Source organism: Arachis ipaensis, chromosome B02, assembly GCF_000816755.2.
Source record: "Arachis ipaensis cultivar K30076 chromosome B02, Araip1.1, whole genome shotgun sequence".
Taxonomy (NCBI): domain Eukaryota; kingdom Viridiplantae; phylum Streptophyta; class Magnoliopsida; order Fabales; family Fabaceae; genus Arachis; species Arachis ipaensis.
In genome coordinates, this window is record NC_029786.2 from 79,347,823 (window position 1) to 79,361,665 (window position 13,843).

A 13,843-nucleotide genomic window follows, 5' to 3' on the forward strand; every position below is an offset into this window, starting at 1 on the left:
GAAGCAGAAATAGAAGTGAGGATGCAAGGAGCAGCGACAACAGCAAGGAGGAGCAGCGGCAGCGACTCTATCTTCTCCACAATGTCGTCTCTAGCACGCGCCGCTCATGGACGTGCTTCTCCTCCACGAATGGTTTCAGATCTCCTCTTCTTCCTTTCTTTGGCGGCAATTTCGGGGCATAGAGGTAACGGCAGCAGCACGGCGGTTCCAATAAGCTCGTGCAACACACACACATTCTCCATATGTTCTCAATCTCTCACATTTCTTTCTTTCTTCATTTCAAAAAAATGTTGTGATAAAGTAGAAGAGATGCTGTGATAAAGAAGAAGAGATGTTGTGATAAAGAAGAAGAAGAAATGTTGTGATGAAGAAGAAGAAAAAGAAGAAGAGAAGGGTATTTTGGTCCAAAAGACGATTTTAAAACTATGTTGAACTTTAGAGACGATTTGTATGTAAAAAAAGTTGGGGACGAAAAAATTTTTTGGTGTATACCTTAAGGACCAAAATCGTACTTAACCCTAATATTTATTTGCCCCCATTAAATTATTAATTTTGACCCCACAATAATATTTTACTTAACTTTTAGAACTTGATATTCAATTTGACAACTTCATATTAGATGTGTGTTATAATGATCAATTCTCAAATTTAAATAAGATTAGTGTTCTTTCTTAGAAATTGACTCAAAAGGATATTATTTATCCATTAATGTTTCTTCTTTTAAAGTTAGTTTTAGTTTTTCCTGTAACAACTTCATTAATTGAAAGAACTTTCTAAACGATGAATATCATCAAGAGCTAATTGTATGGGATGTGAATTTTTAAATGATTGTTTAATGACATATATAGAAAGAGAGTTTTTTCAATTGTATTGTTAAGAAAAAAATTATTCAATCTTTCTACAATATGAAACTTAAGAAACTGAAATTCTAAATTATATTTATTATTTAAATTAGTGTTTTAGTATTTAATTTGATCTCAAGTTCATCATCAATTTGACTCCCCATTAGTTCACAAGACAAATCCACCCAACTGACATACCAAGCCTAAGTCTCCGTCTTCTAAAACCCGTATATAAATCCATTAGACTCAAACATTGTAAAACCTGGTTAATTAATATATAATTAATTCATAAATTAAAATTTATTCTAGAAAATAAGAAATGTGATTTTTATGGTTTAATATGATAGAGCTAATTAAAACGAGAATTTCGACACTAATTTTAAAAAATTTGGCCAAGATTGGGCCAAACGGGCCAAATCAGACGAACTGGGCACCTATTGGGCCCAAGGCCCAACCCAATAGCTAATTAAAGAAGGGAACAACCCTTCCTTCCCCAGCCAAACTCCACACATGCTGAAAATTGATTTGGGAGAAAGGAAGAACACTTCCAAAACCCAAACCCTCACTTGTGAATCAAATTGCCATAACTTTTGATCTGGAGTTCCGATCGTCGCACCATTTATGGCCACACGATCATGACGTCGAGCTCTACAAAAGCCTATAACATTATTCAAGAGGTAAGCCACGAATTCCTTCTATTTTTCCCAGCCCTTGATTTCGAAAATATTGAAAAAAGGTGTTGAAATTTTGAGCTCTTTAATGTTATAGGATCCAATTAGCTTGAGAAAAACGCTTAATCTTGCCTCTTTAGTCCGTGGGTATGGTAAGAATCCTCAACCCATAGTGAATTTATTGAGTATATGTGATTAGTTATTGAGTTTGTATGTGTGGGTGTTTATGATGTGTATTAGACAATATATATGTAAGTGGGTTGGAGTTTGATTGAGATTTTGGAAGCTTGAAAGTGGATTGCAAGCTGAAAATTCTGTTGGTGAGGTGTTGAGCCTTGAAAGCTTGAGAAAAAAGTGAATTGGAGGTGTTCTAGGTTGAGCGGGGAATCGGCCAAGGTATGGTTTCGATTTCTCGTATCTAAAAGGTAATGTAATGTGAAAACTTAGGCTAGTGACCCTAAGATAGGATTTGAATTATTGATATAGTTGATTAGTTGATATGGTTGTGTTAATTATGTGATAAATGTTTGGAGGTTGTGGTTGAAACTCTTGTTGATGAGTATGTAATTGAATATGATATTAAATTGCATGTATAGTGGTAGATTGTATTATTATATATGTAGTTAGTGATTATTAGAGGTTGTGATGGAAGCTTGTATGCATGATATGTGTGACTTGGTTTATGTAAAATGGTTAGTGAGATTGAATTAGTTATTGGTACCATGTGGGGGCTGAGTTGATGTTGTAATTGATATAAGTAATTAATATTATTGAATTTGAATTGTTGGAGGTAGTTTGAATTGAATTGTTGATTTGAGATTGATGAAAGTGGGAACTTGGCAGGTTGTGGATTGAATGATGAAGTTGAAAATATGTATTGGAAAATATGAAATACTGAATTGCTAAGGTTTAGGGTAGGTTTTAAAATGGTTTGGATTGGGTAAGTTTTGAAAATGGAGTGATTGTAAAGTTTTATGAAAATTATGTTTTTGATCAATTTTGGCGGAGCATAACTTGATCTCCGAACCTCCGTTTTGTATCAAACTTATTTAGAAAGAAAATTTGGTCCGAGATGTTTACGCCGTTCGAAGAACGGAGGAAAAATGTTTAAAATGAGAAAGTTATGCGCGTCAGAAGTTCGGTATGTAAAATTGAAATTCTGCAGACTTAGTCATTTTTGACTAATCTGCAATGTATGCGTACGCGAACCCCTCCATACGCGGATATGCGTTTCTGTTTGGCATGCATGCGTATGCGGACGAGGTAATGCGTATGCGTGATGGGCAAATAGCACTCCAACGAGTACGCGTGACCCCCCGGTTTTCAGAAAAAAAAATGCACGCCTACGCGTACGCGTGGCCCACGCGTATGTTTGACACCCTGTTTTTAGCAAAGTGAGTTTTGTGTTTTAAAAGGTAATTTTAAACTTCTAATCCTATATTTTCACTCTTTTAGCCCCTAAACCTTAGTTGTATGTTAAGTGGTGAGAAGAAGGTAGAGAGGAGTGATAACTTGGAGATGAAGAAAGTTGGAAAAATGAATGATTGAGTGAATGAATGAATGTAAGCGAAAATGAAAGAAGAATTATTACTGAAACATGATTGATGATTAAATGATTATGATTAATTGAGGAAGCATAAAAATGTGGCGAGTATGCCGGAGATGCATATGTGATTAATGAATGAATGTGGTATGCTTGTATTTTTTTCTTTGGTTGTAAGGATAACAGAGCACCGATACCCTCTAATAGTGACAGGACACGGATACTCTATAATGGTGACAGGACACGGATACCCTCTAATGGTGATAGGGCACGTGTTCCCTCTAATGGTATTAAGACGCAACAGAGAGACCGTGCACAGGTTAGCTACAGGACACGTCGAGTTGGCTATATAACCGACAGATGAGACTCATCAGCCAATAGGACAGGCATGGATCATATGCATCTATATGTTTGTTTGGTGTGTTTTGTTTGAAATGCCTACTTGCTTGCATAACTACTTGCTACTTGTTTATCTACTGTAAATGCCTTGTACCTATGATTTCCTTGTATATAATAAATGTGTTTGTAACAACTGTTTCCGGTGGGAAGTATTAGATAGTCTGAAGACCCTTAGCTAGTTGCCTATTTCATTTTCATGGTTTAGTTATGTTTATAAGATTTAATTATATGTCGGAAGTTCTAGGATTGTCTTCGGCTTTTTTAGGACATTATATGTTAGATATGTGGGTACTGTTACCATGCTGAGAACCTCCGATTCTCACCCCATGCGGATTTTGTTGTTTTCAGATGCAGGACGTGAGGCTCATCGCTGAGGCTTGCTGGAAGCTTCTAGTCGCAAAGATCTCTCAGCATTTTGGGACTTTATTTTGTTTATATGTATTTATATAGATACTTATTATCTCCACTGTTTATATATATATTGTATTAACTCCATGCTGAGAACCTCCGGTTCTCACCCCGTGCGGATTTTGTGATTTTCAGATGCAAGACGTGAGGCTTCTCGCTGAAGCATGTTGGAAGCTTCTAATTAGCGAAGATTCTTATCTTTTAGGGCTCTATTTTGGTTATATGTATTTATTTAGATACTTATTATCTCCACTTATTATATATGTGATGTATTAACTTCCTCTTAGAGGTTATTTTGGAGAAACAGGTTCTGTAGCTCTGTATTTTGGGTTCTCTTATATATACATGTATATACACTTATATGCTCGGGCCGGTTTATCTTCGCAAGCCGAGTCTTGAGTTTTGTTATCTGTATTTTGGAACTCTTAGTATATAATCTTGTTAGTTTGCTCTATCTTACTTCGTTTACTTTATCGCTTCGTGAGTGTTGCGCTTTTCATTTTACCAATTTTGCTTTATCCTTTTCTTCAAAGGTTCCTAATTATAAATCTTTTTCACTATATATATATATATATATAATTTTACTTTTAGATGTCGTAATACCTCACCACCTCTAATGACTTAAGTATAAGATTTTGTGTGGTAGGGTGTTACAAAATACATAATAAATGATTTGGTAAATAATTTTTATGTGCACATAATATTTTTATAAAAATTATTGTCATGTTATATATACTTTGCCCCCACTATCGAAATTTTTTTATCCGTCATTGCATACAATGAATGGTAGAGAGCAATGTGACTCGTTGCATGCTCAAAGAAGCTCTTTCCCGACTAGGGAACACAACTCTAAACACAAAAAATCTCTAACAATGACGCTGTAATGGAGTCTACCTTCAATTTGAAGAGTTAGGATAGTTCATAAAACATCATTTTTGTTGCACGAGGATCTTTTGTCCTCTAACTTTTGGGAGACATGCTATCTTAGCACCGTAACAAATGTGTAGCTCTGTAATGAATACACGGGTGCCACATGAGTCATTTCTGTTTGATTTTGGAGTGGCAAATGAATGGAGGAATGTGTCTATCAACTGTTTATAAAAGTTTGAGATGTATTTGTAATTAAAATTTGTAAAAGAATCTATTTATCACGATTTTAGAAGATTAAGAACTTATTTATCATTTTTTTCTTTTATTAATTATCTCATGTTGACTCCGACATTGTATAAATAGTGTTATTTGGTATACATGTATTGACTCCTAGTGACTTTTGAGTTGGAGTTTACTCTGTTGTTATCCATCTTTATAATTATAAATAGATATTATTTAATTCTAAATTATAATTTAATATATTTTAAATAATATTAAATAAATAATTATTAATTTAATTTATTAATTTTAAAAATAATAAAATTAAATTTAACTAAAAATGTTATATATATTTATGTATTATATATAGAAACGGAAAAAAATAACAAAAAAATAATCGGGCTGGCCCACGGAAAAGAGAGAAACCAAGGTGTACTTACGGGATATATAAAAGGCTCAGAGGGAAATAAATGGGCGCAAAAGAGTGACAAAAAGAGAGGGAGAGGGAGAGAGAGAGAGAGTGAGACGGCGCTTTATGGTCGTGGCTTAATCGTTATGTGTGAAGTGTGAAGTGTGAAACTGTGAACTGAATTCATTAATTTTTATTAATAAATATTTTTTCCTTTTTCTATGTAGAAACTAGAAAGCAGCACAAAGCAGAGAGATAGATAGTGAACTACTTAGTGTTATATAGGTCTATGGCTTCTACAACTCACTACAGAGAACACCGATCTCTCTCTTCTCTGTAACGGTTATTTTTATTTTTATTCTCATTCTGTATGTCATCACTGTGTTGTTGGAAAAAAATAAGAAAAGAAGAGACTCTGATCAGCTGTGACTAGAGAGACTTGGCTCCTGATTGTTTCCGTTGAAATGGATTGCGACAACAATGAGAAGTAAATCTCTCTCTTTTATTTATATATTTATTTAAAAATCTGGGGTTTTAGTTCTGGGGCGATTGATTTGTTTTGATAACTGCATTTATGTCTTTCCTAGGCTCTGATTTTTTTTTTTTTTGAGTAAATGAAATGGGTTTTCTATTGTCTTGGAATTAGGCTTGAGTGTGGTTTTTTCCAAAATCATTTATTTGATTTGTTTTTTCGTTTCATCTTGCTTTGGTTTGGTGCATCATCTGCTACATGATGGGTTCAAATGCTGGAGATGGTGGTGCTTGATTCACTAGTTTTGATTTGCCTTGTGCCTTCTGATTTGCACTCTAGATTGTTTGCTTTTGTGTCAAAGTTTATGCACAAAGAATGAATGATGATGATGATGTGGGCTCTGAGTAAATTTGTGGGTCATAATTTATGCCTTTTTTAATCTGTTGCTGTTGATGCTTTTCTTTTCTTTTTCTTTTTTTTTCACTTTTTTTTTTCTTTTGCCGTTATTCCATCCTATGTAAATATATTAATGCATGCAAGAAAATCTGCCTAAGCACATCCTAAGATCTCAATTGTAGAGACTAACGATTCATTTTCTAGCACCTTGTTTGGTAATTTAGTGCTTCAGTTTACAATGTGTTCAATCTTTGTGTATATCTTGTTATGTGTGCAATTATTGTTTGGAGACTGAGGCCACTTTCACCTTTGATTTTTCTACATTGGTTTTGGAATTTGCTTCTAATGTGTTTTGTTGAACTTTTAATATTTTCTGTTTGTTAATTTATGCCAATGCTCCACGGCTTAACTATTGCATTTACATGTTTGTTTTATCAGTGGTGCTAAAGAACCATGGGATTGGCACAGGAATGATTGTAATCTCGAAAAGAACTCCAATTTCGGTAACTCTCACTCTCATGTTAAGTTGATTCTTCCATGTAATTGATGCCTGAAATTTCTCTGTTTCTTCTTCTAGGCCAAGATATTTCAGAAGATCTATGGAATGACATGCCCCAAAATGATGAATATATTTCCTACATGTTCGAAGATGAAGAAGCTACACCAGTTAAGGCTTGTGGTGATATGGCATACGGCGTCAATGATAGTGGTAAGGCCGACGCTTTCTCGGTGACTTTAAGTCTTGCTAATATGTGCAAGTTGTTAGATTGTTCGTTTTACTTTATTGGTGTTATTATGACTTGTCTTGGTTTAATTCAAAGAAATATTGGATTTCAGTTTCGGATGATGTACAAAAGGAAGTAGAGGAGTTGAGGGAGACTTCTTATCAAGTCAAGAGGCGGCGCATGCTACAATTCAACATCCAGGATAGCGATCATTCTCTTTCCAGTGAAGAGATGTCTTTAGCATATTTAAAATCAGATGTTGGTGCTTCTAGCTTTTGGATTAACTTTTCACATTCCTAGCATGTTAGTTGTAAAAATGTGACAAGACTCAAGAAGTAGAAATCTGTTCATGTTGTGCAACTATTTGAATTTGTCATAAGTAATAAATTAAATTTCTTGATATATTACCATTATGTTGTTGACTGGTAAACGAATACATATTATCTTCAGTTTCATGACTATACCTATCTTTGTTCTTTATGTTAAGCCTCTAGTTTGTGATGCTATTGTTATAAAGAATGACATTTTTGTTTTTGCTACCTCCTTGTATTAGTTCAAACGATCAGCTGCGAAGTAGAGTTTTTCAGTATTTAGATGTGTTAATTTAAAACCTGATGACTTATACAGAACACTTACCCTTAATATGCAGCATGATTGTTAGTGAGGCATTTAGTTCAAATCTTTGTATCTTCTTTATAAGTTTTACTTTAATGAGTCCCCTTTGTGGTTATCTGTCTTCTGTCCCTTAAAAATGGGGAGCTTTGGCTTAATCAATACTCGAGTTTGCTTCTAACCTATGTCTAGTAAGTAGTGTATGTTAGTCTCAATGAAATGTAGTTAATGATTACATTGTGAAGTTCTGAATTTGCTGACCCTTACTTCATTTGTATAATAGGAGAAGGTGGACTCGCTTATGGATCCTTTTCCTGAAGTGTCAGAATGGGTGCCCGGGTCATCAGGTTCGTCTTCTGCAAGATTTTACATACTGAATTTCTTGTTCGGTCGGAGATGGCTTCAATAAGTTTTTAAAATCTGATATTTTCTTAACCATTACAGAATATGCATTGGGAGATTTGCCTGCCTCTGGTTATGAAGACCTTGAGTCAACTGAAGGGTGGCTAGCAGAATGCCTTAACGATGCTGCGATGCAATTCAGTCCTGATGAACTGTATGCATCATTGGACCGCTGATTTTTGACATATAGTTGGTTATACAAAGTAATCTGATGATTATGTTGTTTGATACCAGGAACTTTTCAGGGGCAGAAGATATTCAGATTGATATTGCAGGTATCTGGCATTTGTTTTCGCCATTCACTATTGTCTCTCCAGTATTGTTTTTGATTTGTTTCTTTCTTTGTTCCTTCTTTCCTATTTGCATTGTATTTTTGTTTGCCTGAAGAGCTCAGTGACATCACGGCACCTTCGGAACAAAATGTAGTTCAGCAGCAGCAGCAGCAGGTCACTCAAACCCCCAAAAGAATTGTGTTCAAAGGTTTGATTTTGTTCTTGTTATAACGTCACTTGCTGGTTTATTAGTTTGCATGCTGCATTGATTGATGAAATTTTTTGACAGGATAACAAATTCGAACTTTCTTTTTTTCTTTTTGAATGTTTAGGGAGGAAATCTTTTATACGGACACCTACAAAGTTGGCTTCGTCCGTGGCCTACCCATTCGCCTTCATCAAACCTAGTGGTACCCATGGAGACATAACTCTGAAGGAAATTAATCAGCGCATTCGTACTCCGCCTCCTTCGAAAACAAAGCCAAGCAGTGAAGATCCATCTGCTTATCCCAAATCAGCCTTCTCTGGGAAGCCTGTTGTTAACAAAACAAAGATACGCACCGAAGGTGGAAAAGGTAGCATCACAATTATGAGAACTAAAGGCTAAGTTTATCTTCTGATTTTCTAACTTTTGGCTCACCCCATTAATGTGTGGTGATGGCTTTATTTCTGTAATATACCTGCCAGATTTTAGAAGTTGATACTGCAGTTTTTTCTTCCTATTGACACTTATTATCATATTACACCACCTTAGTGTTTATTTCCTCCTAGTGAGGTCTTAGATAATTTTCTTATAGCTCTTATTTTGGTACATGATTTTCTTGGAGCTAAGTATGTAATCTGAACTTGATACTTCTTACCTTGTTAGTAGTCCCTAGTTGTTGAATTGACAATGTTACTAAGCTTGAGCTTAGCTTTTGTAATTGATACATACAGATTTAGATGATGCCCTTGTTTCTGAAGCTGCAAAGGGATTGCACGCTTGCATATTTCTTGTCTTGTTATACTTTGCTACGGGAAATCAAATAACCGCATCTTTAATTACTCTGACTCACTGCCAAATGATAACCTTACTTTTGAAAATGTCATAATAATATTTTCTTTTGTCACAGCTAAGTATAAGGATAAGCATAAGGTAAAGGGAGAAGGGAGTTAAGAGTTTGGTTTTAAGAAATTGAAACGGGAAACTTTTTTTTTTTATAATTAATAAGAGGTAAATACTAAATCGGTACCTGAAAATTTCTGACGCTGATAAAATGGTACCTGACTTTTACTATTGACAAAATAGTCCCTAAAAAATTTTAAAATTTGACAAGCGTGTCCTTGAACTCGCCGGAACAAATCTCCAATAAGCACAATGCTAACGTAGCCGCCGTGACTTGACAAACCACCCCCAAACCCTAATCCCTCCTCCCCATCGCAGCCCCCTTCCCTCTCCCTCCCCAATGCATACTCCTCCCTCTCTCTCCATCGCAACCCCTACCCAATGCACACTCCCTCCCCATCGCAGTCCCTTCCCTCTCCCTCCCCATTGCAGCCCCCCTCTCTAACGCACACTACCTCCTTCCTAGCAAAAACAACACCATCAGAACCCAAAACAGAACCAATAGAAGAACCTGCACATTCAAAACCTAACCTTGCTTGTTCCTCCTTCTCTCTTTTCCCTCATTTCTTCCTTCTCTTATCGGAGGACCATAACAATAACAATATCCATTCACACACACAGACATTTACACAAACACAACCTTACATATATAAATATAAAGAGAGAAAGAGAGAAAAGCTGAGGGGCTGAGGAGATGCGACTATTCCAGGCCTTGTTGTCGCTCCGATGGTGGTGGCAATGGTCCTTGATAGTGCTCTTGCTGTTGAGGTTGTTGTTGCGATAGGAAGGAGAGAAAAGTGTGTGTTGGGGTTGTTGCTGTTGTTGTTGCTTGTTGTTGTTGTTGCTGTTGATGTTGAGGTGGTTGGAGGGATTAGGGTTTGGGGGTGGTTTGCCAGGTTACGGTGGCCACTTTAGCATTCTGCTTGACGGAGATTTGCTCCGGCGAGCTTGGGGACACGCTTGTCAAATTTTAAAATTTTTTAGGGACTATTTTGTTAATAACAAAAGTCAGGTACCATTTTGTCAGCGTCAGAATCTTTCGGGTATCGATTTAGTAGTTACCTCTAATTAATAATGCCACATTATTAAGTATTATTTAGAGTTTGCAACCTCACCTCTTTCGATATCAGCCTGTTCAACGTTACGACTTCAGTGTAAAACTTAATAATCTTTTAGGAGTTGATTTGTCTTTCACGGCTTTTAGAATTGTTTTTATTTGGACCAAAATTTTTCGATACCGTTTTAACAGTTTAGTCCTACAATTATTATGTGTGGATAAAACTACCCTTAAATAAATGGATACATGTAAGTAGGGTTGGAAGTGAGTCAAGTTAGTTCATGAGTCAAGTTCGAGCTCGACTCGTTAATAGCTCGAGCTGGTGAGTCAAGCTTAAACCTAGAATTGAGCTTGAGTTCATAAATTAAATGAGTCGAGCTTGAACCTGGATAAACTCAGTTCATTAGCTCGTGAGCTGGCTCGATTATATATTTGTATATATCCTATATGCATTGCATTTAATCTATACTTTTAATATTATATATATCTATATTAAATAGTAATATATATATAATCTTAATTATTTAAAATTTTATATTTATTTTTTTTGTATAATTTTGATGTAGGACATAAATAAAAATTTATAATTTATTGATAGATAAACAATATATAAAATTAATCTTTTAAAATATATAAGTTATAATTTATTGATATAAAATTATAGATTATGTTCTTATTATTTGAGCCAGCTAGTGAGTTCGAGCCATCTCGTGAGAGTTTGGTGAGCCGAGTTTGAGTTTAAGAAATAAACTCTATTGTTAATGAGATGAGTCGTGAGCCAAACTCAATTTTCGAGCTTGAGGTTAGTCAAATTTGACTCAACTTGGCTCAGATTCAACCCTACATGTAAGTAATAATTGAAATAACTAAAATGCATGAAAAGGTGCTCAAATTGTGCTTTAAGAGTTTTAGATATTTGAGACTTGTGTCTACAAGTCTTCAATAATAATTGAGATTTCTATTATAAAATAAAAATAGTGTTACAAGATACTATTTAAAGTATTACCGAGTTAAGACTTAACTAAGGTAATACAAATATAAGAATTTTATATATTTTTTTCAACACTTTTCACTACTAAAGATTTACGAGTTTTAGATACTTTTATCTCAAATCTTGTTAGGCTAAGCTTAATTACTATTAGATTAGGGTAAAAAGTACAAGAATATTTTGTATATGAAATACACAACCAAATATTATTTAAAATAAAAATGCTATTTGTACACCAAAATGAATCACTAAAATTAGCCACCAATATATTTGTGTATAAATATATATATATGGTTTAATTTATTTTCAATATGTATTTATATTCCAACATATATTTTATACTAATAACTAATTATGATGGCTGATTTTAATGTACATGTAGCATAACTCTTTTTAAAAATATGTTTGGTAGTATAGTATAAGTTAGTGTAACGTAGATGACAAACAACTAGGAAAATACTCTTACGAGATGAGAAGAGATTTTACAAAATAAAAAAAATAAAATACGATAACTAAAACAATTAGCACTTAGAATTTTTTTTGGTAGTATTTCACTAGTTCTTTTAGGGTTTATTTTTCGACCGAAAAATTGATAAACCGGATCTTATACTGGTCCGGTCCGATCTTTAGACCGCGTAAAAAAGAAAATTGATATAAACTGGTCAAATTTGGAATGAACCGTTGAAAATCGGTCAAATCCAGTAAAAATCGGTCTGACCGAACTGCTTGGTATTGAAAATTTAATCAAAATTCCTAGGGAAGGATTGCACAGCCACTAGGCTGCTGTTGTGTTTATTATCATATAAAAATATCTATAATAGAGTAAAAATAATAAAATATTTATTGTTCTTATTCCATATTATTTTAAAATAACTTAAAATTCTTAAAATGTTAGTGAAAATATGTATTTTAAATTTTAATTTTAAATATTTAATTATTTTTTATTTTTATTTACATAGGACCGAGTCAACCGGTTCAACCAGTGACCCACCAATTGAATCAATGACCCAGTAACCCAATAGTCTGACTGGTTCGATCACCGGTTCGGTTCTGACAACTATGCTTAGCAGGACCAGGAGATGACGACAATGATGATTATTAAGACCTGTGGTGATTAGAGTGTTGTTTTACTTTGTTTGATAGTATTGATAGTTTATCTCTTTGACTTTTTTTTCTGTACACTTGTTATTTTAGATTATAGTTGACTATTTTAATTAAAAATACCATTTGATTTTCATTAATTGGAATTTGATTATTAGTTCTTGATATATTGATGATGATATATCAGGTTATAAAAGGTATTTTATATAACCAATAAAAAAACATAAAAATTAAAATTTAAGTTTACTGTCAATTGAATCCGTCGGTATTTATTAATTTAATTATTAAAAAATAATATATTATTGTCGGATTTATCAAGAAATAAATCCGACGATAAGAACGCGCAAAACCCTAATTCACAATGCCAAAGTTACCATCAGAAAATTTTCGACAATAACGACCTCAAGAAATTTGCCAATTAAAAGTTTAAATCGACCTCTAAATCGGTTAGTAATTAGCGAGGGACTAAAAAAATCCACCGGCAATTCTTTACCAGCAAAGATTTTATCGCCGAATTTGTTTGCCGCTAAATCCGATAGTAATAAATATACCAATAGATTTTTTTGGTAATCTTGCTGGTAAATTCGACAATTTTGACGACTTTTTTGTAGTGTATTATTAAATCAAAATTAATGAAAATTTTTAATTATATTTGTCTTGTTTATTATGAAAACTCAATATAAAAGATATGAAGCTAAAAATAATTGTTTGTTATTTCAACTAAATATTTAATATATAATTTTCTATTAATAAATCTTTCTTACAATATATATTTCAGAAGTAGCAAATAATTTCTAACACAATTTTATCCTCGCCTTGAATCTCTCCTTTTTCATTTGTTTATATACGCAATAATATTCTCAATTTCTAAAACCTTCCATCTTCTTTGTAAAGCAATTTGAAGTCCCCATCTTGCAGGCCAAAGCTAAGCTCTTCTTTCTAAACCAATTGGGTTCTTGAAATTATCACTTGATTTTTACGAAGCACCTTCTGGTCGTTTTGAATGTGTTTGGGCGTATTCAAAAGCTTTGTGGTCTATTTTTTTTCAGTCAAAACATAGATATAAAGACATGTCACACGCAGCGGAGGCCTAGCACGGATGGCATATCTATATGCCTCTTACAAGCTGTATCCAGATTCAAATCCCAACTGAGACAGGATGTTGTTTAAAAAACCCATAATACCCATATAGCGTGTGTGGGTGTGTGAAATATGGGTGTAATGTGAATGTGTTGTTTAAAAAACCCATAATACCCATATAGCGTGTGTGGATGTGTGAAATATGGGTGTAATGTGAATGTGTTGTGTAGGTGTGTGAAGTATGGGTGTAATATGTTTAGAATTGGATGCTG

At 34.0% G+C, this 13,843-nt stretch overlaps 1 protein-coding gene across 1 annotated transcript; it reads left to right on the top strand.

Moving 5' to 3' along the window:
* On the top strand, positions 5,431–9,229 carry LOC107625506 (protein XRI1). Its single transcript, XM_016328151.2, has 9 exons — positions 5,431–5,848; positions 6,668–6,732; positions 6,807–6,938; positions 7,067–7,212; positions 7,850–7,913; positions 8,011–8,122; positions 8,203–8,243; positions 8,356–8,448; positions 8,573–9,229. Exons 1-9 carry the CDS (start codon positions 5,826–5,828, stop codon positions 8,845–8,847), a joined length of 951 nt encoding a protein of 316 aa, XP_016183637.1. The 5' UTR covers positions 5,431–5,825; the 3' UTR covers positions 8,848–9,229.

Excerpts from the sequence above, each read along its gene's own strand:
- LOC107625506 (XM_016328151.2), top strand. The coding sequence starts at position 5,826 with ATGGATTGCGACAACAATGAGAA. Across the intron at positions 6,939-7,066 it reads ATACGGCGTCAATGATAGTG|TTTCGGATGATGTACAAAAG; the intron begins GTAAGGCCGACG and ends ATTGGATTTCAG. Across the intron at positions 8,244-8,355 it reads TATTCAGATTGATATTGCAG|AGCTCAGTGACATCACGGCA; the intron begins GTATCTGGCATT and ends GTTTGCCTGAAG.